Source organism: Pogona vitticeps, chromosome 2 (genome assembly GCF_051106095.1).
Source record: "Pogona vitticeps strain Pit_001003342236 chromosome 2, PviZW2.1, whole genome shotgun sequence".
Lineage (NCBI taxonomy): Eukaryota > Metazoa > Chordata > Lepidosauria > Squamata > Agamidae > Pogona > Pogona vitticeps.
In genome coordinates this window covers 202539069-202565433 of record NC_135784.1, presented here as the reverse complement: position 1 = coordinate 202565433, position 26365 = coordinate 202539069, and the positions used below count along the sequence as shown (strand labels likewise).

The 26365-nt window shown below is 40.4% G+C and overlaps 1 protein-coding gene across 5 annotated transcripts in view; it reads right to left on the bottom strand.

Moving 5' to 3' along the window:
- The window catches only part of TRABD2A (TraB domain containing 2A), a 79363-nt gene that overhangs the window by 38737 nt on the left and 14261 nt on the right, over positions 1-26365 (bottom strand). For all 5 annotated transcript variants that reach the window (XR_013541372.1, XR_013541373.1, XM_072991950.2 and 2 more), the window contains exon 2: positions 19672-20232. Coding sequence is in view for 3 of the 5 variants with exons in the window: in XM_072991950.2 (XP_072848051.2) it covers positions 19672-20232 (561 nt within the window). In the remaining 2 variants the exon portion in view is untranslated. The remainder of the gene's footprint in view (positions 1-19671; positions 20233-26365) is intronic.

Below are 26365 nucleotides of genomic sequence, written 5' to 3'. Positions count from 1 at the left end.
TTGCGTCACTTGCCACAGCTTATTACAGGCTCACAGTCACACCCTGGTTGTTTATCTAGTCACATTTTCAATTATGCAACAAGTGATCCAGCATCTTATCAATTAGCCATGACAATGTATGCAAACTTTATTCAAAGATGAATAGGATTTTGGCCGCTAGCTAATGTTTGTTCAATTAGCATCAACCATTCAGATTAACTTTAATGGTCAAGATTAGCCCATGCATTTGTCAATGTCTTTTGGATAACTTCAGCCATCTTTCCATACTTAGCCCCAGATCAGTTGTGCTAGGCGACAGGATCTTCCTGGCTCTACCATCTGAACTAGAAGCGTGCACTAAAATCATGACATGCAGAATGATTTCTCAGTAAACAAAAGAACCAGAAAGAGTTCCCTGAATTTACAGAGGGAGGGAGGCAAAATCCTAAAGCTTCACTCACAGATTATAAATCTAGATAGTCCCTCTCAGAGGGACGTGGTGGCACTGCAGGCTAAACCGCAGAAGCCTGTGCTGCAGGGTCAGAAGACCAAGCAGTCGTAAGATCGAATCCACACAACGCAGTGAGCACCCGTCGCTTGTCCCAGCTCCTGCCAACCTAGCGGTTCGAAAGCATGCAAATGCAAGTAGATAAATAGGGGCCACCTCCGTGGGAAAGTAACAGCGTTCCATGTCTAAGTCACACTGGCCATGTGACCACGGAAGATTGTCTTCGGACAAACGCTGGCTCTATGGCTTGGAAACGGGGATGAGCACCGCCCCCTAGAGTCGAACACAACTGGACAAAAATTGTCAAGGGGAACCTTAACCTTTACCTTTACCTAGTCCCTCTCAAGCAATCCAAATGCTCTTACTTCAGATTTTAAATGCTGAGACCTTTTGTCAAATATCTCTTCCAAGAGAGGCTTGGAGGATCATGGCATGGGAGATGCCCTCTTGGTTTCCTCATCTCTTTCTTCTTTGTGGAATGCTCCCCTCACCCCAGCGACACCTACCTGATCTTAATATTACCATCTTTTTCAGCACTGGAGTCAGCCATTTCTCCACCCCATGCTTCTATTCCCATGGTAAGCAAAAACAACTTGTGAGGACTGAGTATGCTTAGTGACAATCCAGTGCATACTGTTGGGGGCAAGGAAGGAATAGAAAAATGGATGGGAAAGGAAAGAAGGACACTGAAATAGAGCATAAATTACTAACCAGAACTGCTTGCTCCACACTATAACATTGTTACCCATTCCACCAGCAGGCACAATTCTGGAGTACTTTGTTGGGTGCTAGAAGTTTTATAATTAATGGATATGAAATTAATAAATTACTCTAGAAAAGCCCTTCATAAATGCTCAGTATTATCATCAATGTTAAGTAAAGCTTGCTTCTAAGCTAGTACCCCCCCAGCACACTGTGACTAACAAGAGTTTCCCAGGTATAGATTTCATACATCTGCAAGAAGAATCTGCCCAGTCCTAATTACAAAAAAGAAGTGCTTCCATAGCATACTGCAGGTGTCACCGTAGGCATGGAAATTACACTCTTAAAAACTCTGGATGAATCCTGTACTGTTTTTGGTAAATGATGAATTTACTGACAAATTACAGTTGCTTCTTTCGTGACTAAGGAGATTGGAATGCTGTAATTTATATAACATCACAGCAGTATTCTAGGGTGCCCCCCCCCCCGTCAGTCTTCCTCCCTTTATACATACTTGCCAGGGCAAGATGGCAGACAAGGAACTGTGGAACCAAACCAGGGATGAGCAAAAGGAACATTTCTTTCTGAGCTATTAAACATGGTTCACACTTGCTAGTAAGTATTACTGCTGGAGTTATCCAGCAGAATCTCCTGCCTGATGTTTCATACAAAGATGCTCAAGCTATCAGCTAAAAATCTTTTAACTGGTTCTGCCCTTTTCATTACTTTATTAACATGAAACTCAGATGATCTGCCTAGCACCAAACCCTAACCAAAAAGTGGGTATCATGTTCATACACTGAAGGAAATAAAATATAATGATAATTTATCTTTAATGTTATTATTCCATCTTTACTGTTAGAACAGCAGAACAAACACAGATTTAATTTGTGGCCCTGATTAGAATGAGTCCTTTCAAAATAAAGGCTTTGATCAAATAATCTTCTTCATTCAACCCCATGAGAGAAATCAATCTATGTAGGTATGCAGCTGAATTGCTAAGGGCACAAACTGTATAGGGGGCATGAGGTGGCATGTGCCAGCCCTACCTACGTCCTTCCCTGTGGTAGCCCCAGCCTTTTTGTTCCTCTTACATATTCAGTCTGAGGGGATTGAAGAGACATTTCTCAGCTCATTCACATGCTCCTCGTGCTAAGAAGCTATGTGTTCAATTGAATTTCCATGAAGATCATCACCCTGAATATGTGAAGGTCTTCAGAAAGATACGGGGACATCATGGTTGCCTCCACATGACATGATTGCCCTCTACATGTATTTGCAACAATCCCCTTTAAAAGACTTATCCCCCCACCCACACACACATATCTATTTATTTCAGTCTCCTTTGAGGCTTCAGGCCCAAAGTCCACCCAGGAAACATCAGAAACCGGAGGACTCCAACTAAAATGCTTATCTGTAATTTGGACACACTGCAAGTAATGAGAGCCTCCTAGCGGTTTATAGGTAGAACAAGAGAAGCCATCCTTTAACCTTATGAATGAAAACAACAACAACAATAATCTTAAGATGGTCGTTGTGGGTTTTTTGGGCTCTTTGGCCATGTTCTGAAGGTTGTTCTTCCTGATGTTTCACCAGTCTCTGTGGCTGGCATCTTCAGAGGACTGGAGTAGGAACTCTGGACAGTCCTCTGAAGATGCCGGCCACAGAGATTGGCAAAATGTCAGGAAGAACAACCTTCAGAACACGGCCAAAGAGCCCGAAAAACCCACAACAACCATCAGATCCTGGTCATGAAAGCCTTTGAGAATACAATAATCTTAGAACTGTAAAGCTGGAGGGGACCTTATGAATCATCAAGTCTGATCCTTGTCAAGAAGGCACAGTAGAGAATCAAACTCCCAAACTCTAGCTCTGCAGCCAGATACCTAAACCACTGAGCTATCCATGCAGTCCAACTGTTGGTTGCCCTCCAGTGGGATGTGAGAGACAAACAGCTAATGCTATCAAGAAGCTTATCATGATCAAGGATAATAATTGTTGTAAACCGCCCAGAGACCTTTGGGTAGTGTGGGCGGCATATAAGTTAAACAAACAAACAAATAATGGGTATCTGTTTATTTTTTTAATTATGAATACACAGGTGAGGGGAAGGCAACACTAATTATTATTATAGCTCCTTATCACTCTTTACATAAAATCCAGGTTTTAAGAATATGTTCAGTGAAGACAGCACTGTTTTAAAATGGCCTTTATTTTGTTGGTGTGGGAAAGCCTTTCTTAAAGTGTATTTGCTGGTGGTCGATGATATCTTCAGGAAGACCTTTCTCTCACAAAGACTTCTCCTGTCAAACCAAACCCCAGCCTGACTGAAAATTTGTTCAGATATACTGATTTAGTTTCCAGGCGGGGTCAGACTGCTCCCCTGCAATAACACCCTCACCCTGTAAGGGCGTGTTTATGAGCCACTGAAGGCTTACCTCAATGGCTGTTATTCCATGGAGTTGTTTGGGTTTCTGAAAATGCTCTTCAAGTTGAGTCATTTCTTTAAAGGCTTAGAACAGGTGTATTGTCAGCTTTCTTAGCGGAAATCACGTTTTTTTAGCAGAGTAACTGGCGGTTTAGGCAGTCCAGGAATAACTCACACATAGTCCAGCAGCATTTCCTTCAGCAACGTGCATTTACAGCAATATTTACAGCAGTCAGGCAGCATAACGAGTAGATGTGATCTTCATGCAGGTGAAGATACAACTAACTGTACAATCCATATATATATATATACATATACAGAACCAATCAGGTTTCACATTACCTCATCCCTGGATTGCATCAGCCCTGGATTACATCATCTCTGCTGAGTCATCCTGACTCAGTTTCAGCACACCTGATCATTATGGCTTCTCATTAATACACTCCATTCTGCTCAGGCCTGCAATTTTCCTTGACATGTATACCACAAACTCTACATCATAGAGGCGCTTTTGGAGTGTAACATGTCATGGGGAAGAATTTTCAAAAGGTTGGGAGGTAAATGTGTCAAGGGTACACACAGGCTCTAAAGTGTTGGAACCTGGGATTCAAGCACCACTGACAATTTTGAAATTACTCTTTGTAGATGTTCTATACAACACTGTGGCAATATCAGTCAAGACATTGCTACCCTATGCCAACTGAATAGTGGCAGCCAGATAGACAAATGTCTTTTTGACATGAACATGGGCAAATCTAGCAACACCTGCTTCAACAAATTCTCAGACTAAGCCTATACACATTAGTGTGTTTTAGAAGAGATTATATTTGTTAGCAGCAATGAAGATTAAAACATTAAAGACTGCTGCAAGGCTAGAGTAACTACCCAAAGAAGGGAATACATAGTTGATTGAAATCTCAAGGGTGGCTAATTATGACTTTTAGGCACTCAGAAGTCAGTATCGGTTAACCTACTAGATGGTTTCCAGTGAAGGTAAAGATGACTAGATGAATGTTACAGATTTTTTTTCAGACTTTGAATGGTTTTACTGAACTGGTCACATTGATGCCCCACTGAGGCTAATAATAAAAATATACACCGATAAATTACAACAAAATGAGACATTTTTAAATAATGGGAATAAAGCAGAAAAGGTCCAAATTTTTTTGCAGAGCATCCAGTTCTACCCTATGAAACTGTCCTTCCAGGAACATAAGGCGCAAAGAAATTCTAAGCCATAAGGGCTGCATGATGTGGACCAGCTGTGTACATTCCTGACTGGTAGATTATCACCCCCTTTCTTTCTCTCATTCTGGTTGAAGGCAACCTTAGTGCTAAAACTATTTATTGCCTGCAGAGAGTAGCAAGCAGCTCTGATGAACACCTGCTTCCTTCTTACCTTCTGTTAAGCCCAATATGTAAACAGCAGGTTAGGTAGTTCTACAAAGGACACTCAATTCTCTTAGGAATATCCCCGATTTATATTCTAATCTCAGCTCCAAATGGAGAACAACAGATTTATTTAAAGGGATATAAGAGGCAAAATAGAGCTGTCTACATAATATAAGCTTGCTAAGGTCTGCTAAATTCTTGAAGACTTACAGCACGGAGTTCACCAGAGAGCTCCAGCCTCATAGGATCTCTGGTTCACCAGGAGAGTTAATCAGAATGACCAGAGAAAGCATTATTAGACAATGGCCACAGTCCATATTTATTAGGTTTAACCATGGGAGAGGCTGGATAGCTCCCCAATGTGATCACTCAAAGGTAGGGTATACGTGTGCAAATATGCTTCTCCTTTTTGGAACTTGAAGGTAAAACTGTTGATGGAAAGAGAGATTGCTCCAAATTGTGAAACCTCTCACATCACTACTTTCCTGTTTCCAAGTATGTGTATGTTTAGAACATGACATGCAGTATTCAAGGTGCTCTATGGAGGTCAACTGTCTCAGCCAAGGATTTCTGCAGCTTTCCACTCAATGAAACAAAGAAATAAGGGGAGCCCTGACCCAAAGTAGACCACCATAAAAGTATACCAGCCTAGGATACTAAAATTTGCTGTAGCATCTACATGGGTGCACACCCTCTCTCTGGTTTGGTCATCAATGTGACCAAAACTGTCTTCAACACCAAAACAATTCTGAAACTGTACTGAAACGAATCTACAGAATTCACATCCTCCAGAAAAAGCTGGAGTCAAGATGTCATTGCATATTGTTTGTTAGCAGAAGTCTCACAAGCACCACATTTAGTTCCCTCTTGTTGAGAGACCGATCATTACTATCACTCTCTCAGCCCATTTCCTTTTTGGAAGCATGAGAGTTGAGCCTCACTGAGATTGATCTCCCTCATCAAAAATCCCATGTCCAGCCTTAGATCCTAAAAAGTAAGAGTTCTATAAACCTGTAGACAAGCAAACACCAAAGCTACAAAAACTGGATTCATAGTCACCATAGCAATGCAAGTTAGAATGGAATGAGAATGAGAAATAAATACATTGACAGACCTATGTGAAATTTAGAATTTCCTCTGTACTAGAAGCAAAACCTGTGCCAGGGATTTAACACAGAAGACCTGAAAGTCAGAAGGATAGAATTGCCTTTCTGTGAAAAACAAGATCTAATTATACAGCATAGACTCTATTGGATAGGTTTTGTAAAACAAAACATACATGAGTTGATCAGGGCTACAAATAATAAAATATAACACAGAGGTGCTTAAATGAAAACAAAGTAAAAAAAAACCATGGTGGCATCTTAAAGACTAACTTTTATACTTTTTAATGTGAGCTTTTGTGGACAAGTCCACTTCATCAGACATAAGAGGCACTTAAACTTTAAAGTCTTATCACTTGCTCTGTGAGGTGCCCATTTAATGCCCAAATGCCTTGCACAACAGTCTTATAGGATCTTTGTTTTTATCATAATGCACATTTAGTATTTTTTTAAGGAAAAAAATAACCCTACTTTATTAAGAATAACAATATTGCAATTTGATTGTGCAACTGTCGTGTGGCATGCATATCATAACTGTTGTGTGGCATGCATATGGAACTCCTTCATGAATAGAACATCTACCCTTCCACAATTTTCCATACCATTTCTGCAGCTTCACATTGTGCATGCAAAGCTACACAGCAGGATTTCAGACACTGTTTTACAAATAATATTACTCATAGCACTTTACTTGTTGGAGTAAGAAAGGGACAACAGCATTACGGTATTTAAAAAACATAACGAAACAATATGATCACTACTCATGTTGTTAATTCTTTGAGAAATTTTCATGCCTTAGGTGAAGGTTCACTGAAAATATGCCATTTTTGCCAGCTCAAGACTGGATAGTCTATTCAGCAGTCTCAGATCCCTGATAGTCTTTACCAGTGCACTTATCAAGGCATAGGATTCCACAGTAATATAAAATAGTAAGAGATCACTCTGGGACTCGACTTAGATTCATTTCATTACTGTAGCATATCTTTGAATACAGAGCAAGAATCAAACATTTTCAGAAAACAGAGACATAAACATAACATAGCACATATGTAATTTCATGTATGTTCAAAAATACATGTTAAGCAGATCTGTAGCACCCAACTCGTCTGAGGTGACTGTCAGACTAACTGACAGTTATGTTTCATGAACAGATATTGCACGTCTTCAACGCAACTATTGGTGCTATTAAAAGCTTATCATCTGGTGCTCTTAAGTGGATTACTGTACCAAGCTCTTTTGGTGCTTTTATGTGACTCCTGAATGTAGTGACATATGTTAACTTTTCTACATGAAAGTTGGATACTTTAAGTAGCAGGTCCCTATGCACACTTCCAAGAGCTTCAGTGTTGACAACCTCATGTGAGAACATCACCTGGAAAGTTGGATCCCTGAAGCGATGCTATAATTTCGCTGACGTCTGCCATTTGGCTGTGTAGGAACATCCTTACCTTTGACAGCACATGCACAAAGGTTAGCAAGCTCTACTGATTGCACTAGTATACATTTTATGGCTTTTAGATCAAGATGTTATTAAAAGCTCACCATTTCTTATGCCTAGTTCAAAAGTAGGCCTTTACTTAGGATTTCTGGAGCATGTCATCCAATCAATTCTTCTAGCAGCCTGTCCAACACAGAAAGTGTTGTCTCCACATCCAGTTCAAAAAAGGGATTGGATGCTGAATCCTTTATGCCTACTCTTCTGCACCAGTTTGATTGTTTATTCCTAAACTACTGAACAGGTCTAGTTAACTTTTCTGATGAGCAATTTACATAAGTTTGATAAACATAGGAGCAAAAATTTCCTCAGCCTTTTTGACTAGCTAAAAAGAGGAAATATCTGTAACTAGAAACGCCATTACGTTGAAACACCACGGGGCAGAATAATTTGGCAGACTTTTTGTACTCACCTGGGACCATTTTTATGTTGTTATTTGATTTGAAAACAACTTGAAAAAGTATGCTAACAAGTTATCCATATACGCAAATTACTAATGCATTATGTTTTGCAATAACTTTTTCAAGCTCTATAAAGAAGAACCCATATTTTAACGCCTGCTAATGTAAGAGGAGGGATGTGGTGGCGCTGCGGGTTAAACTGCAGAAGCCTCTGTGCTGCAAGGTCAGAAGACCAGCAGTCATAAGATCGAATCCACGCAATGGAGTGAGCTCCCCTCACTTGTCCCAGCTCCTGCCAACCTAATGGTTTAAAAGCATGAAAAATGCAAGTAGATAAATAGGTACCACCACGGTGGGAAGGTAAACAGCGTTCCGTGTCTAGTCACGCTGGCCACGTGACCACGGAAGATTGTCTTCTGGCAAACGCTAGCTCTATGGGTTGGAAACGGAGATGAGCACCGCCTCCTAGAGTTGGACATGACTGGACAAATTGTCAAGGGGAACCTTTACCTTTAATGTAAGAGGATGCAGTTCTTCAGTCGGACAACAGGGAGCTGTTTTATATTGTTAAAATATAAAACATATTGCTTTGGTAAGGCAGGCACACCTTTGACACATTACAGTATTTAATTAGTGAAACAGGGCTAGAGATCCTGTCCTTGAAGGCCACAGTATACTATGCTTGTACTATTTATATAAAGAGCTCTTTCCTTCTTCTTTCCTTAATTTTTAGGCAGCACTTTATCAATTGAGGTTTGAAATAACTTTTTCCAAAGTTTCTCCTTTGAGATAGAATTAAATGCAAATGTAAGATAATGAAAGCTACTAAAGTCTTCATCTGGAAATTTTCTTAACCAAATGGCTTAAAACTATACAGTTATCTACTGTGGATGTTCCCCATGTGATTAATACCTCAAATTTCAGCCCAGTCTTCAAATTAATAGCACAAAAATTAAGTTTGCAATTAACCAATAAGAGACAGAAGACTAATTGACCTATAATTTTTTGGGCTGTATGGTCATCAACTTTCATCCTATCTTACTGCAGAGATATAATGATACAGGGGAGGACTGGCATTCATGGCGCAACTTGAAGGAAAAGCAAAACAGACACATGACAAATAAGAAAACATTCATGTTCGCATATTACTGGAACAAAACAAAACCTATAAAGTCAACAGTAGCTTTGTAGTTATATTAATAACTTATAAACAGCAATCAGCTTCTGCTGACTTAAGAAAGTCAACTTAGTTCAGATACAAACTTCAGCTGCTTTCTTCACAACTGCTTGATTTATTCACATTTTCCAAACTAGCAAACCTTGACGCAAAGCCAGAATGGGGACCTGCAGCCTTGTTTAAATTATCTCACTAGATCTACACTATCAGTGGGGTTTGACTTTGAGCCAGTTCCCAAAGAGCTTCCACTTGTTGTTTCCAGTACCATTTAGACACCACAGGCTTCGTCTGGACTCCCTCCAACACCTCACTCCGTGACGTTAGTGTCAGAAGATGGCTTGAAAGCAGAGAACCTTGTGTGCTATGGAGCTGATACTGAGGTGTCAGACATCTGAGTCTACAAAGGTTTTACGACATGAAAGAAGGCAGTCAAGAAGTTTTTCCATGACACTGAGGACCCACGGTGATCATAGACATCCACCCACATAGCCTGGGGAATGCAGATGAAGGTTGTAAGGTTCAGTTTGTAACAGAGCAATTTTTTTCAAAGCTTTAAAATAAAGAAATGTGTTTAAATAATAAAGAACACATCATTAGCCACTGCAAAAGAAAAGAAAACCAATACAGAACTGTAGAAACCCAACAGCAACAACAGCAGCATAACTTTAAAATAAAGAAATGTATTTCAATAATAAAGAGCACATCATTAGCCACTGCAAAAGAAAAGAAAACCAATATAGAACTGTAGAAACCCAACAACAAAAGCAGCATAACATGAAAAGTTTTTGAAAGCCAAACTAGATCATCAGCAAAAGATCCAGGTCACCTTTAAAAAGTGGCAGAAGGAAGGTACATCATGTAGGAAGCTAAGTTACTCCTCACTGCACCCCAGTGGTAAGCCATTCTGTAGGACAAACCATTTGAGATAATATACTGTCAAACTGCTATAAATGCCTAGTGCAGACACTCATTCTGACTCTCCTTGTCAGCAGAAGTAGTCTTTGCAGACCCAGCTGCTAAGATAATTTTTCCATCCATCATGTACATGAAACTGCCTGGAAAGAGCATTGGATGAGATTGATAGCTTTCTCTGTTATTTATTAATTACTTTCTTTAATTGGAAATTCTCTCTACCATGTGAGAAAACCTAAAACAATGGCCAAATACTAGGCGCTAAAAGCGTAGCATACTAAACCTTCAAAAAAGATTGCATATTCTTTTTAAAGTACAGATTTTATAAGTGCATTGCCATTTTTATTTCATGTCCAGATTCTATATTGAAGAAAGAAAGAAAGAAAGAAAGAAAGAAAGAAAGAAAGAAAGAAAGAAAGAAAGAAAGAAAGAAAGAAAGAAAGAAAGAAAGAAAGAAAGAAAGAAAGCTTTCCTAGGCTGTTGTTTCAATCTACCTATCACCAAGTCTTCTCAAGTAAAAACATGATTCAAGTCACCTCTCCACATCCTGGCTCCACAGTGGCACCAAGCCTAAGCCTTTTGAGCCATCACAGGATCTCAAGATGTCACAATGAGTAATCCCTGTGAACATACTGGTGGTGGGGTGTGGGGGAAGAGGGCCAGAAAAAGAATCCAGAGTTTGACGAGCAGTTGTTTGTGATCACACGCCATGACCAATGGCAAACTGAGGGAGACAAGAGTGCCTTTATCAAGGAGCCCTGAGCAAGCTCATAATTACTGGAAGTTATGAAAACATTACACTCCAGCTAGCAGGAACTATGGGCCACTGTGCAGATGGCATGTCTTTACTAATCCAAAATGACAGCCTCCCCGACATGCTCAAAGCAGCCCTTTAAAAGATACTAATGGTTCTGAAATTTTAGCAGCATTAGAAACTGCCTTCAGAGGCAGTATTGGCTCGTGGTTGAGTTGCCACTAGCTCACAATCTGCTCAAAGCCTCAGAGAAACTCCTATATTCAACAATATTCAACACAATGCCAAAGCAGAAATCCAGGTTTTGCAAGTCACGTTTCCCAGCCTATTAAAAATGCAAAGTTTTGTTGAACTGACAAGGGCTGCATTAGCGTCCAAAGTGTCATGCAGTTCTTTTAGGTCAGCACTGTCTTTTAAGAAAAGTAGCCTATTCCAGTTCAAATAAGCACGAGATCTACAGTGTCACTTGAACTCTCAACAGCTTTGAACACAATGAGCCAATTTCAGTTTGCGACGAACAGTTTCAAGTTAAATTTCCAAGTTATGTTTCTAGCTTGACAGATTTTTTAAAAAAGGATTGCTGTGAGAATCTGCCAGAAAAATAACAAATGGGTCTCACTGACTGCTGTCAACAGTTTTGACATTTTGGAGAAATGCTGTTGTTAGACCAATACAGAAAAAAACAGATGATGTTCCCAAAACTATCATACAGAAATGCACAAGTCAAATATATATGTTACTTCAGAAATGGCAAAGAGATACAAAGGAACTTTTGTCCACAATCATGATTCTTCACAACTCTGCCAGCCTGTGTATGGACCAACACAAGCAGAAATGTATGTGAGAGGGATGCTTTTTGACTTTGCATATACTGTAATGCAAAGCCTCTCAAGGCAACCCTTACAGAACTGAATAATGTCAGCTACCACAAACCTGATGCAGAGGTAAAGTAAAACTTAACTCTTCTTTTGAGAGACAGTGGGAAGAGTTTTATGTGGTATTTTCTTACAGATTTAGACATGTACACATTGCTATCTCGACATAGAGAAAGACAATGGCCCAAATCCCATTGCACAGTTACACAAAAAGTGTAACTTCTAATAGCAAATTGCCTCAGTTAGGAAATATCTGTAGGCACTCCCTGTTACACACAGTCATGCAACTCAGTACGTAAGAGATAATGTCTACGGAGATTTCCTAATTTACGGCAGCTTGCTTCCAAAATTAACTCCGCTTCCATAACTGGATTTGCACAACCATGCAACAACCAATATAAAAGAAAGATGTCACTGTTGGACAATGGATCAATTACTTAGTTTGTAGCCAAAGGGAAAGGATCCAATAATTAGTTGCAATTTATGTGGCAACTCTTCCATCAAGAGTCCCCCAAATGCCTATGGCTACATGCCACTAAAAGCTAAATATTAGTTGGCTCAGTTAGGGCTCTCAGATGAGCAATGCCAAGGTACAACCAATCCAAATATTTAACTTGGGTCATCCGTGTTTCTAGAAGCTACCATTTTGGAAATCTTTCAAGACAAACAAGAAAACTTCCCAAATTTTTAATAATAACATTCATTCACACCCTTGAGAGCAATGATCCTGAAGTTATTTTTACCCCTGACGCTCTTCACAGCAGAATGAGCTTGGTGCAGAGGCAGAGACTAGACGTTTGATTCCCCACTTGTGCCTTCTTGACAGGGACTGGACCTTATGATCCATAAGGTCCCTTCCAGCTCTCTGGAGTTCTGAGATTATTATTCTAAGAATTCCAAGAACTACTAAAGGTAATTAATTGGGGCTTCAGGGAAAGTGTCTGGGGGATGTAACATACCCATTTATTTAAGCTTGGGCATCAACATTATCCATGTAAAACTCCGTATTTGTAGCTTGTTCCGTTTTAAAGTTCCTTCAGAAGAAATAAGCTTTCAAACATACTGGTATGATTATCTGATTTTTTAAAGCTGTCTGCATAAGTGGAAAGGGAAATCATCAGCTCTGAAAACATGTACAACTAACAATGCAGCAGACAAGAAACAGCACTTGTGCTGTAGTTTTCTTTACTCCTCCAGGAGACACTCTGCAAAAGCTAAATCCTGAATAGTTTGCTTTCAGCAAAGAGATAATCCACAACCTGGCCTCCTGTAACAATCCAGTTAATCTTGTTATAGTATGGTAATAAGATGCTGAGAAATTTACAAGGCTAGCCACATAAATCTTCCTTACAGCCATCATATGACAGGCCAGAGATTGCAACAAATCTCTAACCTAAACATTGTTACATGCTCAGCTTTAATTGACTGGCTGGATTGAAGTGGGTACAAATCACCTTGCATGGAGTCTTTTTTCCCCCTTGGGCTTCCAAAGGGATAATCAACCTTTTAAAAAAAAGCAAAAAAGAATTGTCTTCCCCCTCTTAAATATTGTACTTGGTTCTCCACACCTGACCTTCAGATACTCAGCGTAAGACTACTAAAAAATGGTGCAAAGATTAAGAGACAACAAAAACAGAGCATTTTAAAGAGTGTTCTTTCTAACACAAATCTTGTGTTGATCCACCAACTACTGAAGAAATTGCAAGCGTCTTTGCTATTTTGCACCCATGACACACATGAAGAAAAATACAGCAATTTCTCCAAACCAGACAAAATGCAAAAAAATAGTATCACTGTACAGGTCAAAAGCTAGAGGCAGTCAACACTGACGGACAAAAAGGATGTGGAAACACCCACTAACTATAGCTTTCATATTTGACACTCAGACTGTTAATAGGTATTTAGACAAATATGAAAAGTCCTGTACAGACAGTATTATAGCAGACCACGGGTGAATTTTATGCAACACCTTTTCTGCATGGAAACCACAGTCCAGTTTTATGTATTTAAAATCAAAACATTTAAAAATACTATGTTAGCTCTGATCAGAGATAATCAGTATTTCTGATCAGAGCAGAAGAATCTTGTGAACTGGATAGTGATGCAGACTTCACACTAGCAATTCCACATTTCTACTCTGGAAGAATCATACTTTTTTTTTTTGTCTGAACAGAACTGCTTTTTTTGACTAGGCAAAAATAGAAGGCCATATTATTGGTATCTATACCAGGTCAGGCTAGTCTAGGGAATTTATACTGCCTGCCAATTGCAAGTGTTGTAACTGGATGTCCCTTCTGGTGCCCGTGGTATTGCAGCCCAAACTCTGCTCATGGTAAGCATTTGATATCAAGGGATTTTGACAGCCTGCTGGAAGATGACTCAGTCTTCCATCCTTCTGAGGTCAATTAAAATGAGTATCCAATTCACAGGATAACTAATTTTATTGTTTCCAGAAAGATCAAGATACTGATAATCCAGGATCAACTTAAAGTACAAAGAGAGTTATTTGGTATTTATTTGTTTCACAACAAAGCTTGTCATTTTAAGTTTGAATTCCATCTATAATTTATAGCTAATTGTGCTATAAGCATATGAACAGTAGTCAAGAAAAGAAGCTGATTGAAAGGAAATAGGAAACTGGTGAGCAAAATCACAAACAGCATGGAAGCAGGAAATAGAAGTCCATCGTTTAATTATAACTAAACGAGACCTAATTAAACTGGCAAGACACAAAGACTGAAACCTAGCCCAAGACATGGTAGCATTTTTTTTCACACAACCAACTCAGCGAATCCATTACAAGGAGGCATTACAAGTAGAATCAATATATTCTAGACAAATTAATAAACACTATAAACTCAGGTTATCTTCAGAATAGGTCATGGGAATTACACGTTGGCATAATCTCTTATGGATGCCCTTTTCTGTATTGTTTCATGGTCTGTTAAATCTAAACACTAATTATTTTCTTAAATGGTTGCTAAGATGTTAGTATTAATAGCTGGATGTGGCTATTAATCCATGAGGAGAAGCTGTCCCTCCAGCCCAACATAGGAGATCTGGATTACAGAGTGTTTTTGTTTTTAAATTAAGCAATCAATATTCTTCAGTAGAAGCAGAGTTGTGCAACTGTGCAAATTACCGCAGTACCCTGAGAATATTATTCTGCACAATTTATTCCACATTTTTCTCTTTTGCCAATTCACATAATTTTTATATAATTCTGATACCATGTGGTGGGCCAATGAACTGTGTGTGCAGAGCACTGAAGTTCTACTATTCCCCAAACCTTACTCAGTCTTTTCTCCACTTTTGCTGCCTCATTACAGTCACTGTGTCCTCAAAAGCCAGAAGGTCTAGAAATGTTTTGCTTGTTTTAAAATGAGAGTTGAGAATCTCCGACTACTGAATACTTCTGCAGTGCCACAAAAATGTAGCATACTCAACATTATTTAGAGCTAACGATGGCCAAGAAATACTGTAGAGTCTATAGCAAAGAATGGCTGAAAACTTTAAGAACCCCAATCTCAAGGCTCCAGATATTCATGGACTGAAATTCTCAAAAATCCTGACAAGAGATTGTACTACAAGAACACTTGAAGTCCCAAATATGAGAACCACTACCGTATTTCTTGTCTATGTGCTACGTTTTAAAATGTTAACATGAACAATATCAGCATGCCTGGGATTTATTAGCTATATGCTGCCAGAATAGCTACCTATGAAATAGAATCAGCTTCCCCAGGAGTTTAACTCACCGTCTTGAAAATAAGAAGCAAATGTTTGAAAACAGATAATAAACAGCACCTGCATTTAATAGGATTTCTGACCTTTAAGTCTTTTCTAATTTTAAAACTGGAGCACATTCTTTCAACCGGTTCACTGATTTTTAAAAGCAAGAAAATGAGAACAAACAAAATGAATGCCCCCATTAACTTCTCCGACTCTCAACATACTTCATAAGTATACAGAAGCATTATAATTTAGATGGCAATTCTAATAGGCATAATCCAGTCAAATTTAGAAACTTCAAGCCCCACTGATTTTAATGCTAAGTTATGAACACATTTCTTACACATTGAAATGAATGGGACATAGATTGCTCATTGCTTGCCTGGTGGGGTCTGTGAAGGAAGAATGCAAATATTTTCTTACTTTATCTCCATTGATGGAATAAAAAGAAATAAATTATGTTTGGCCAGCATTCAAATAGTAAGCCATAGTCTACAGAAATTCCTACTCCCCACTTCACTATTTTTAATGCTCGCACTGGAGGTGTAAATATCTCAGTTAGACATGCTATGTATTGCCTCTTTGGGCATGAACCTCGGTTTGGAGGTTCATGCCAGTGGCACATTCCCTTCCCCACGACCTCCGTGGCTAGATTCCCCCACTCACCAGCTGGTGCACGCTCCTCCTGAGTGGGTGATCAGACAAGGAGGTGGGACAGGCAAGCCCATGCTTCTGCGGAGGACTGGCTAAACAGGCAAAGAGGAGGAGGAGAGGTGCACACTCTAGTAGGTGAGAAGGGCATCGGCCGGGGACATGGGAGAAGGGAAGGCACCTGGATGCCAGGTTTACGAACCAGCAAGAACCCATGAACTGAGGTTTATGCCCATCTCTACTTTGGCCTTGGGGGACCAGAAGGATGGGGATGAGAAAATGCTTTTCCATTTGAGGCAGAGATTAGAAGGCACATTAAGCCATTTATCGTCTCCTCAGAGACGAAATCAATCCTGGGCCTATTCGATTACATTTTATGTTTTGTCAAGGTCAGATGTTCTAGGTTCCAGGAAGTTTTAATAAACAAAGCTAGTTGAAGACATCTGTGTCTAGTGATGTTTCCCATTTATTAAAAAAATCATGACTATGGGCTTCGGCCAGACCATGACTTCCAAAATGAAGCACAATATATCGCATGTGTCCATCTCTGTCTGTCTTCCCTTAATCTGTGTATGTTCGGGGCTGCTGCCTAGAAAAGCGGTGTAAATCCTCCTGATATTTTGATAGACAGCCTCCCTTCAATTGAACTCTTCCCTGATCCTTCTTCTCTCTTTTCACAACCCATGTACTCGATAGATTAAAAACAGGAGTTATGTGCTGATTTTAAGTAGTATTTTCAAAATAATAATATTGAACATATGACAAACTATAAAACAATGTTAATATTGCAGGGAAAAGACATGTAGGTTCTATAAGCACAATATATTTACAAACCACATAGCATGCAATGAATCACTTGCCTCCATAAAATTGGCATGAAATGCAGTTATTTACTCCAAGCAGTAGCTGGAATTTTTCTAAAGTATTAGCTATGTCTCGTCAACACACTCAGTAGCTACAGCCTAAGTGCAAAAACATATTTTATGGCTTTGAATCTGCACTGTTTAGTGAACATGGAAGATTCTAAATACCCTAAGAGTGAAAAGACCCATTGGGCCCACCCAAATTTGGACAATATTATAGAAAAAAATAGTCTAAACATCCTCAAAATTATAAAAATAATCTTAAAAATCCTCCAATATTATAGGAAAAAATAGTCTAAAACACCATATTGAATATGAGTCTACTTCTTCAGGTGAGACTTCTAAAAATCATCTTAAATCAAATGCTTCTAAGGTCACTGAAAAAAAAAACTAAGGAGGAATACGGCTCACTCCATTCTGGCTGAGATAAAATGCCAGACCCTAGGATTCTCCCTGGGATCAATTTTAAATCCGTTTTAAAAGCAGCATGAATCAAAATGACTCAACTCCTCCCCCTCTCTGTTTAAGTAAAACATTAAGAAAGAGAATAATAAATAAGTGTAAAAATAAAAACAAATTAAAAGCTCACCTCATCCAAAGTGGTGGTATCTAACTGTACCAACTGCTGCTAAAGCCTATAAACTAGCCCAGTGGTTCTTAACCTTTGTTACTCAGATGCTTTTGAACTGCAACTCCCAGAAACCCCAGTCAGGATAGCTGGTGGTGAAGGCTTCTGGGAGTTGCAGTCCAAAACTCCTGAGTAACCCAAGGTTAAGAACCAGTGAACTAGCCTACAACCGGTCCACCGTAGTAGCAATAGCAGTATCTCATCCCTCTTTCCAAGCCGTAGAGCCAGAGTTTTGTCTGAAGACAATCTTCTGTGCTCACGTGGCCAGCGCGACTAGACACGGAATGCCATCACCTTCCCTCCATGGTGGTACCTATTTATCTACTCGCATTTGCATGCTTTCGAACTGCTAGGTTGGCAGGAGCTGGGACAAACGATGGGAGCGATCTTACGATGGCTGGTCTTCTGACCTTGCAGCACAGAGGCTTCTGCGGTTTAACCTGCAGTGCCACCACGCCCCTTTATTTATTTATTTATTTATTTGATTTTTACCCCGCCCCTCTAGACCATGTCTACTAAATACGTAGATGTAAAAACACACTGGTGGAAAAGCAAAATAAAGATTTCCCTATTAGTCTTGAGCCCCCATACCTTGAAAAAACACATTTCTAAATAAAATGCAGACAGTCTTGTTACACTAGAAACTTAATGAGGTGAAGATGGGAATGTGAGGTCCTACCAATACAATGCTTTAGCTTGGATATGCTTTGATTGGATATACCTCTAATGGTCAAACCGCAACGTACAGCCTTATGTGAAGATGTGGGGGTGCTCTTTGTGTACTTAATCACAAAAAACACATCTTGAGTAAATAAGTCCGCTCCAAAACTATGGTGTCTAAAACAAGGTGTTCTGGCTATCAATCTGAATGACTTTTCAGCATAAAACTACAATTCTAAGGGTCCTTTGTGGGGAGGCATCACAACTGCACCGGCTTAACAATTCCAGGTAAGTAGCCAGGTTAGTCAGCTGCAGAAAAACTAACAAAGAGTCTTATTACAAGTTAATGTTCTGCTTGGCATAAACCTTAATGAAGTGAGCTGCCCTCTACAAAAGATTGTGGCAGATAAAACTTGCTAGTCATTAAGGTGCCACAAGCCTCTTTGCCGATTTAACACTGTTGCAGTAGAGATGTGAAGAAATCTTGCTAAAGCACTTGATCCCATCAGAACATCCTGCTGAGAGTATGTAAACCACACAAGATTCCTTGCCTCTAGTATGAGAACGGATGATGAGCATTCTGTCAACACTTTGGCAATCTGCACAAAACGTTTCTGTGCAATCATTGTTCAGCTGTCTAACAGATCCATAAATCATTCTTGCAGATATGAAGACTCTTGACAAGACCAAGAGAAAATATCTCATAATTCCATTTTTGCAGTTTCTCATTCTTCACGAGAGAATGAAACAAGCATGTCTTTACAGTTGCCAGTATGTAGACTCTACGTACAGGGATGTTTTTATGATATATGACCTTGACAGGGATTTTTCCTTAGTTAAATCTTTGCCACCTTGCTATCAGAGTTACTGCTTTCAGTTCATTATCCAGCTGAGGCTGTATATTTAAATTGCTGGTGGCAGGTAGCAACTATTAAAGTAAGACACAATGTTCTTCAAGTCAAGCACATTGGTTTGAATTTAGTCCTCATTAGAGAGGTCTACTGAAATCAGTGGGATCAGTTTTCTACAGGCTTTGAAAGTGGCTAATCATACATGAATCATAAAAATAATGCAATAGCTCAAAAAAGCATTCATAGAAACAGACACATCGGTCTGCATTATTAAGATTTCAGTAAGAGATTTCCTTCAGTAAGGAGCTTAGAAGATTCTACAGACTAGACACATGGCCTATGTTTGCTTGTTTTGCAAAAGTAGAAAGATAGTCCACAACCATTCCCAAGAAGTATCCCACGTACATGTCAGCATATGGAGCTGACCCCAACTTTTAGCCCTCTTTGTGCTGCCTGGATCCATCAGATAGATGGAGGGTGTAGATTACCAACCAAGAGTTAAGAAAGCACAGACTGCCCACTTCATATACCACACACAACAGAAACATCAGTTTTCTTACCTGAGAGAAATTCAGACCATTCAGTGGATGACACTGTTCCTCTACTTTTTCCACTGCCCCAGTCTGCTTACGGAGCCGTTCAGCTTCCTGGGCGAGGTAGAGATCCAAGACAGGCACACCACGTGATTTTATGTCTACTTCAGTCAGAGAGTTCACCATAAGCATGACCCACACGGGTCTTTTTCTCTCCCAGTTGCCCGCAATAGCATTGAAAAGATAGTCAGCATACAGCCCTTTGCCACGCTGATCCGGAGTCATCCATGAAGACATCATGAGTTTGACATATTCCAAGTGACGCTTGAGCCGTCGGTAGATGTCCCTGGGGAGCACGTCCTGAAGATTCTTGCCCTGTGGCAGGAGCTGGCAGCTGGTTAAAGCAGAGATTGTGTAGGGATCTGTGAGGTCCAGCTCAAAGTAGACAATATGGCTCTGTTGAAAAGCTTCCTTCGAATTCTCAGGAATAAAATCCCAGACCCGAGTATATGGGACATGAATGGTACCAAAAAAGTAAGATGGCGGGTCTCTCTTTATAGTCCACAGGAAGGAGTTCAGTTCACTTTGCTGAAGAAAAGGAAACATAGCAGTGAAAATAAACAGGGCTATACTCACGACTATAACACAGGGGATCGATAATAGTCATCAAGTGGAACGTATTAGTTCTCTGGCCTGGATCAGGCCACCAAGATGGTATAGCTTTGTTTGGCAATGGGAGAGCGAGCGCCAGTGTCGAATGGTGTTAAGTTTTAAAGCGGCAGCAAAAATGCTGAGCTAAGCATTTAAAAAAACAGCAACTATTCCTTCAGTGAGGGAGTTTGGGAACACAGTATGGCCACCCCTATTATTAGCCAGTCAGTCACCTGAGCTAGCAAATGCTGGAGGCTCTGCCCCAACTGTTCCCACAGAGAACCCCAGACATTCCCTTCCATGAGGGACAGAGATGTGTGTCCCACACAGCCCTGTCTCCCACCTCCCAAAATGGACCACTGTCCTCAAGTACAAAGGAGGACTCCTTCTGTGTATTGAAAGAAGGTTTCATTACCTACCCAATCAGCTCCTGTACATGAAATGAAAGGGGCAGGCCCTCTTCTCTTTTGCCTCAAGCCACCAAATCTCTTAGGCAGGCCTTGTACACAAGTTTTAAAGACCCGAGTATAAAGTTTTAAAGAACTGAGTATACAGGGCATTACCTGAGGCAGGAGAGACTGGTACTGTGAGTCCGCAGAAAAATGAAATCCATTAAAAATGCAATGGCATGTGCAGCATAAATCTATTAGGTGAGAGAGATGCAAATATTTAAATATTTGTTCTTTTGACTAAAGATGTTAATAGACTTTTTCTTTTAAAGAACAAGAGCAGACATTAGGTACAAATAACATGTTGTTGTTTAGATGTTAAGTCGTGTCCGACTCTTCGTGACCCCATGGACCAGAGCACACCAAGCCCTCCTGCCTTCCACTGCCTCCTGGAGTTTGTTCAAATTCATGTTGGTCGCTTCGATGACACTGTCCAACCATCTCATCCTCGGTCGTCCCCTTCTCCTCCTGCCTTCACACTTTCCCAACATCAGTGTCTTTTCCAGGGAGTCTTGTCTTCTCATGAGATGGCCAAAGTATTGGAGCCTCAGCTTCAGGATCTGTCCTTCCAGTGAGCACTCAGGCTTGATTTCCTTTAGAATTGATAGGTTTGTTCTCCTTGCAGTCCAGGGGACTCTCAAGAATATCCTTGAGCACCACAATTCAAAAGCATCAATTCTTTGGCGGTCAGCCCTCCTTATGGTCCAGCTCTCACTTCCGTACATCGCTACTGGAAAAATCATAGCTTTGACTATGCGGACCTTTGTTGACAAGGTGATGTCTCTGCTTTTTAGGATGCTGTCTAGGTTTGTCATTGCTTTCCTTCCAAAAAGCAGGTGTCTTAATTTCGTGGCCGCTGTCACCATCTGCAGTGATCATGGAGCCCAAGACAGTAAAATCTGTCACTGCCTCCATATCTTCCCCTTCTATTTGCCAGGAGGTGATGGGACTAGTGGCCATGGTCTTAGTTTTTTTTTATGTTGAGCTCCAGACCATTTTTGCGCTCTCCTCTTTCACCCTCATTAAGAGGTTCTTTAATTCCTCCTCAATTTCTGCCGTCAGTGTAGTATCATCTGCATATCGGAGGTTATTGATAGTTCTTCCGGCAATCTTAATTCCAGTTTGGGATTCCTCCAGTCCAGCCTTTTGCTTGAAGTATTCTGCATATAAGTTAAATAAGCAGGGAGACAATATACAGCCTTGTCATACTCCTTTCTCAATTTTGAACCAATCAGTTGTTTCATATCCAGTTCTAACTGTTGCTTCTCGTCCCACGTACGGATTTCTCAGGAGATAAATAAGGTGGTGAGGCACTCCCATTTCTTTAAGAACTTTCCATAGTTTGTTGTAGTCCACACAGTCAAAGGTTTTTGCGTACTCAATGAAGCAGAAGTATATGTTTTTCTGGAACTCTCTGGCTTTCTCCATAATCCAGTGCATGTTAGCAATTTGGTCTCTAGTTCCTCTGCCCCTTTGAAATCCAGCTTGTACTTCTGGGATTTTTTGGTCCACATACTGCTGAAGCCTACCTTGTAGAATTTTGAGCATAACCTTTCTAGCGTACAACGAGTGCAATTGTACGGTAGTTGGAGCATTCTTTGGCACTGCCCTTTTTTGGGATTGGGATGTAGACTGATCTTTTCCAAACTTCCTAGCATATTGAATGTAGCACCTTAACAGCATCATCTTTTAAGATTTTAAATATTTCGACTGGAATGCCATCACCTCCACTGTCCTTGTTGTTAGCCATGCTTTCTAAGGCCCACTTGACTTTACTCTTCAGGATGTCTGGCTCAAAGTCAGCGACCGCACTATCTGGGTTGTCCGGGATATCCAAATCTTTTTGGTATAATTCCTCTGTGTATTCTTGATGTCTTCTGCTTCTGTGAGGTCCCTGCCATTTTCTATTATTTTCTTCCATATCTTTGCATTGTTCATTTAAGAAGGCCCTCTTGTCTCTCCTTGCTATTCTTTGGAAGTGTGCATTCCATTTTCTGTAACTTTTCCTATCACCCTTGCATTTTGTTTCCCCTCTCTTCTCTGCTATTTGTAAGGCCTCGTTGGACAGCCACTTTGCTTTCTTGTATTACCTTTTCTTTGGGATGGTTTTTGTTGCTGCCTCCTGTAAAATGTTACGAGCCTCCATCCATAGTTCTTCATGCACTCTGTCCAACAAATCTAGTTCCTTAAATCTGTTCTTCACTTCCATTGTGTATTCAAAAGGGATTTGGTTTATATTATACCTGACTAGCCCAGTGTTTTTTCTTACTTTCTTCAGCTTAAGCTTGAGTTTTGCTATAAGAAGCTGATGATCAGAGCCACAATCAGCTCCAGGTCTTGTTTTTGCTGACTGTATAGAACTTCTCCATCTTTGGCTGCAGATAATAGAATCAATCTGATTTCGGAATTGCCCATCTGGTGATTTCCATGTGTAAAGTCGCCTCTTGTGTTCTTGAAAAAGAGGTTTTTTCGATCGCAAAATGGGGGAATTTGGCTTAGCGATGATTGGTTCTCTGCTTCGGGAATCGATTTTCGCTTTACTACAATCAAAAACAGCTGATTGACGGGTTTCAAAATGGCCACTGGCTGAAGAAAATGGCCCCCACTGTGCTTAGGGACGGATTCCTCGCTGCACAGGCATGGAAAATGGCCGCCCCTATGGAGGATCTTCGCTGGACAGTGAGTTTTCAGCCCATTGGAATGCATTAACTGGGTTTTAACGCGTTTCAACTGGCTTTTTAATTTCGTTTGACAATGTTTTCGCTCTACAGCGATTTCGCTGGAACAAATTAACATCGTCAAGCGAGGCACCACTGTAGTAGATATGATAATCATCTGAATTGAATTTGCCTATTCCCGTCCATTTTAGTTCATAGATGCCCAGGATGTCAATGTTTATTCTTGCCCTCTCCCGTTTGACCACATCCAGCTTACCAAGGTTCATAGATCTTACGTTCCAGGTTCCTATGCAGTATTTTTCTTTGCAGCATCGGACTTTCCTTTCACTTCCAGGCATGTCCACAGCTGAGCGTCCTTTCGGCTTTGGCCCAACCACTTCATTGGCTCTGGAGCTACTTATACTTGTCCTCCGCTCTCCCTCAGTAGCATGTTGGACACCTTCTGACCCGAGGAGCTGATTTTCCAGTGTCATATCTTTTAACCTTTTGTTTCTGTCCATGGAGTTTTCTTGGCAAAGATCCTGGAATGGCTTGCCAGTTTCTGCTCCAGGTGGATCACGTTTAGTCAGAACTCCCCAGTATGACCTGTCCATCTTGGGTGTCCCTGCATGGCATAGCCCATAGCTTCTCTGAATTACTCAAGCCCCTTCGCCACAACTGGACTAATAACATATAGTTCTCTAAATCCTTCTCACGAGGTGCCCAAATTAAGACAGCCTCAGTTTTAACATTTTTGCCTCCAGAGACAGTTCAGGCTTGATTTGATCTAAGACCCACTTGTTTGTCTTTCTGTCATTCTTTCTCCTCTTCCTCTGCCCTATTCTTTTTCTGTCCCACTGTTCTTTTTCTCTGTCCACCTCAGTAGCTACTTAGCCTTCACCAGCTTTGGCTAAGTTAGAAACCCCTTGGTCTCCTCCCCCTTCTCCTTGTATCTTTTTTTTTAAATCTCCTCTGTTCTTTTTCACCATCTGCAGCTCTGCTTCTCCTAACTCCCTGTCCCACCGTTACCAAGCTCCAGGAGTTTTTCCTATCTGGCCTCCTTTCTTGGAGTTGCCATATATGCGTTCCCTAACCCAGGCATCCACATCTGCATATTATGCAAATTTATTCATTATGCAAACCATCTGGTGGGTTTGAAAGAGACAAGTGTACTGTGCACATAAACTCCAGTTTCCCCACACAGAAGCACTCTATTCAAAACTGCTTTATGTAGGCATGTTCCTCAGAATAGGTGCAATCAAGTAATTTTACATTATTCAAGCAAGACCTCACACTTCACTGAATCCTGATTTCTAAGAAGGCTACACCTGTTGAATTTCTGCAGCTTCTAAAGGCATAGTTCCGGAAAGGAGCAAAGATGAGGGGGAAAGTAGTAAAGAGTGGTACCCAAAAGGGGTCATGGGGTTCACAAAACACTCTGGGCTCCTTTGAAAGTCACTTTATAGATCAGAAATAGAAGGTTCAGTTATCTTATAGAGGTGCAGAACATGAAGCTAAAACGTTTTGTGCAGCCCCATGATCCCTTTTCCTTTACCAACTTTTTTCCTCAGCTTTTTTTCTTCAAGAAGTTCCTGTTCCTTTAAGAGCTACAAAGAATGCAGATGTTCAACAAGTCTATCTTTCCCAGGAGTGGGGATACCACGAAATGATCATCACACTGGCAGCACATAAAATGCCCTTTGTGCCTATATTCATCCTCATCCCCTATCTAGAAAAGGAGAGCAATTATACAAGGTGATGCAGGTTTTGGGATCTAGTAAAGATCGGTGAATTAAAATAGGGAAGGTGCTCAAACCAGAGCCAGGGGTTGGGAATGTATTTTTAGGCTGCAACGTCCAGAATTTCCAGCCAACTCTGCCCAAACAAACAAACCTTTTACAATGCTATTTATCAATAATGACACCACTATATAATAATAGTAGTGACATAATTAAATAATGCCTCTCTGGAATAACTTTCCTTAGAGAAAAGAATTGGTTTTTGTTTTGAAAGATGGACTTAAATGGACTTAAGGACCAATTGTCTCTGGGCACAAGGGGAAGGCTTCCCATTTTTGACACAATGTACAACTTCTTTCTCATAGTGCAATCCTAAACATGTCTATTTAGGGGGGAAAATACCACTGAGCTCAAGAACTCTTGAGCAGTGGCAGACCTATGTTTTGGGGGCCCCAAAACTTGAACTGTTATGGGGGCTCCTTCTCAACCAAAAAATGAAGTCTTGGTAACCACTGTTATCTTCTTCAATGGGGTTGTTCTATGACAGATCACCACAATTTTTTTTTTTTTAAAAAGTGGACTAAAGTCGCTTCTGGGGCCCCTTAAGTTTCATTAAGTTCCATAGTAGATCTATAGCAAACCTAAACATGCTACCTATAAAGTAAGTCTATCAAAATGAATAACTCAAGAAGATGGGGCAGTTACTTCAGAGAAAACAGGTGTAGGATGTGAGAACAGTTGTGCAATATGCTACTTGTTTTGTCAGACATTTCACACATTGTATATAGAGGATGTGACCCCAAAAATACACTTTGCCTCTTCTTCCCATGTGACACCAATAGTTTTCCCTTGTTTCCCCCTGCTGGAATGTGTAGAGCCTCAACAAAAAAATGGTGTGGGCTTTCTTGCCACCGATGACATCCTGACCCCAAGCAGGGTCCTAGTTAATCATCATCATCATCATCATGTGCCATCAAATCAATTCTGACTTATGGCAACCTTTTTTTTCCAGGGGTTTCCAGATAGAAAGTACTCAGAAGTGGTTTACCATTCCCTTCTTGTGGGGGTGCCCTGTGACTGTGCAGCTTGCCCAAGGCTACACAGGCTAACTCTACTTGCAGGAGGCACAGTGGGAAATAGAACTCCCAGCCAGATACCTAAACCACCGAGCTACCCAGAGAGCTAGTGTCTTAAATACATGAATATGTGATAGCAAGAGCAATAT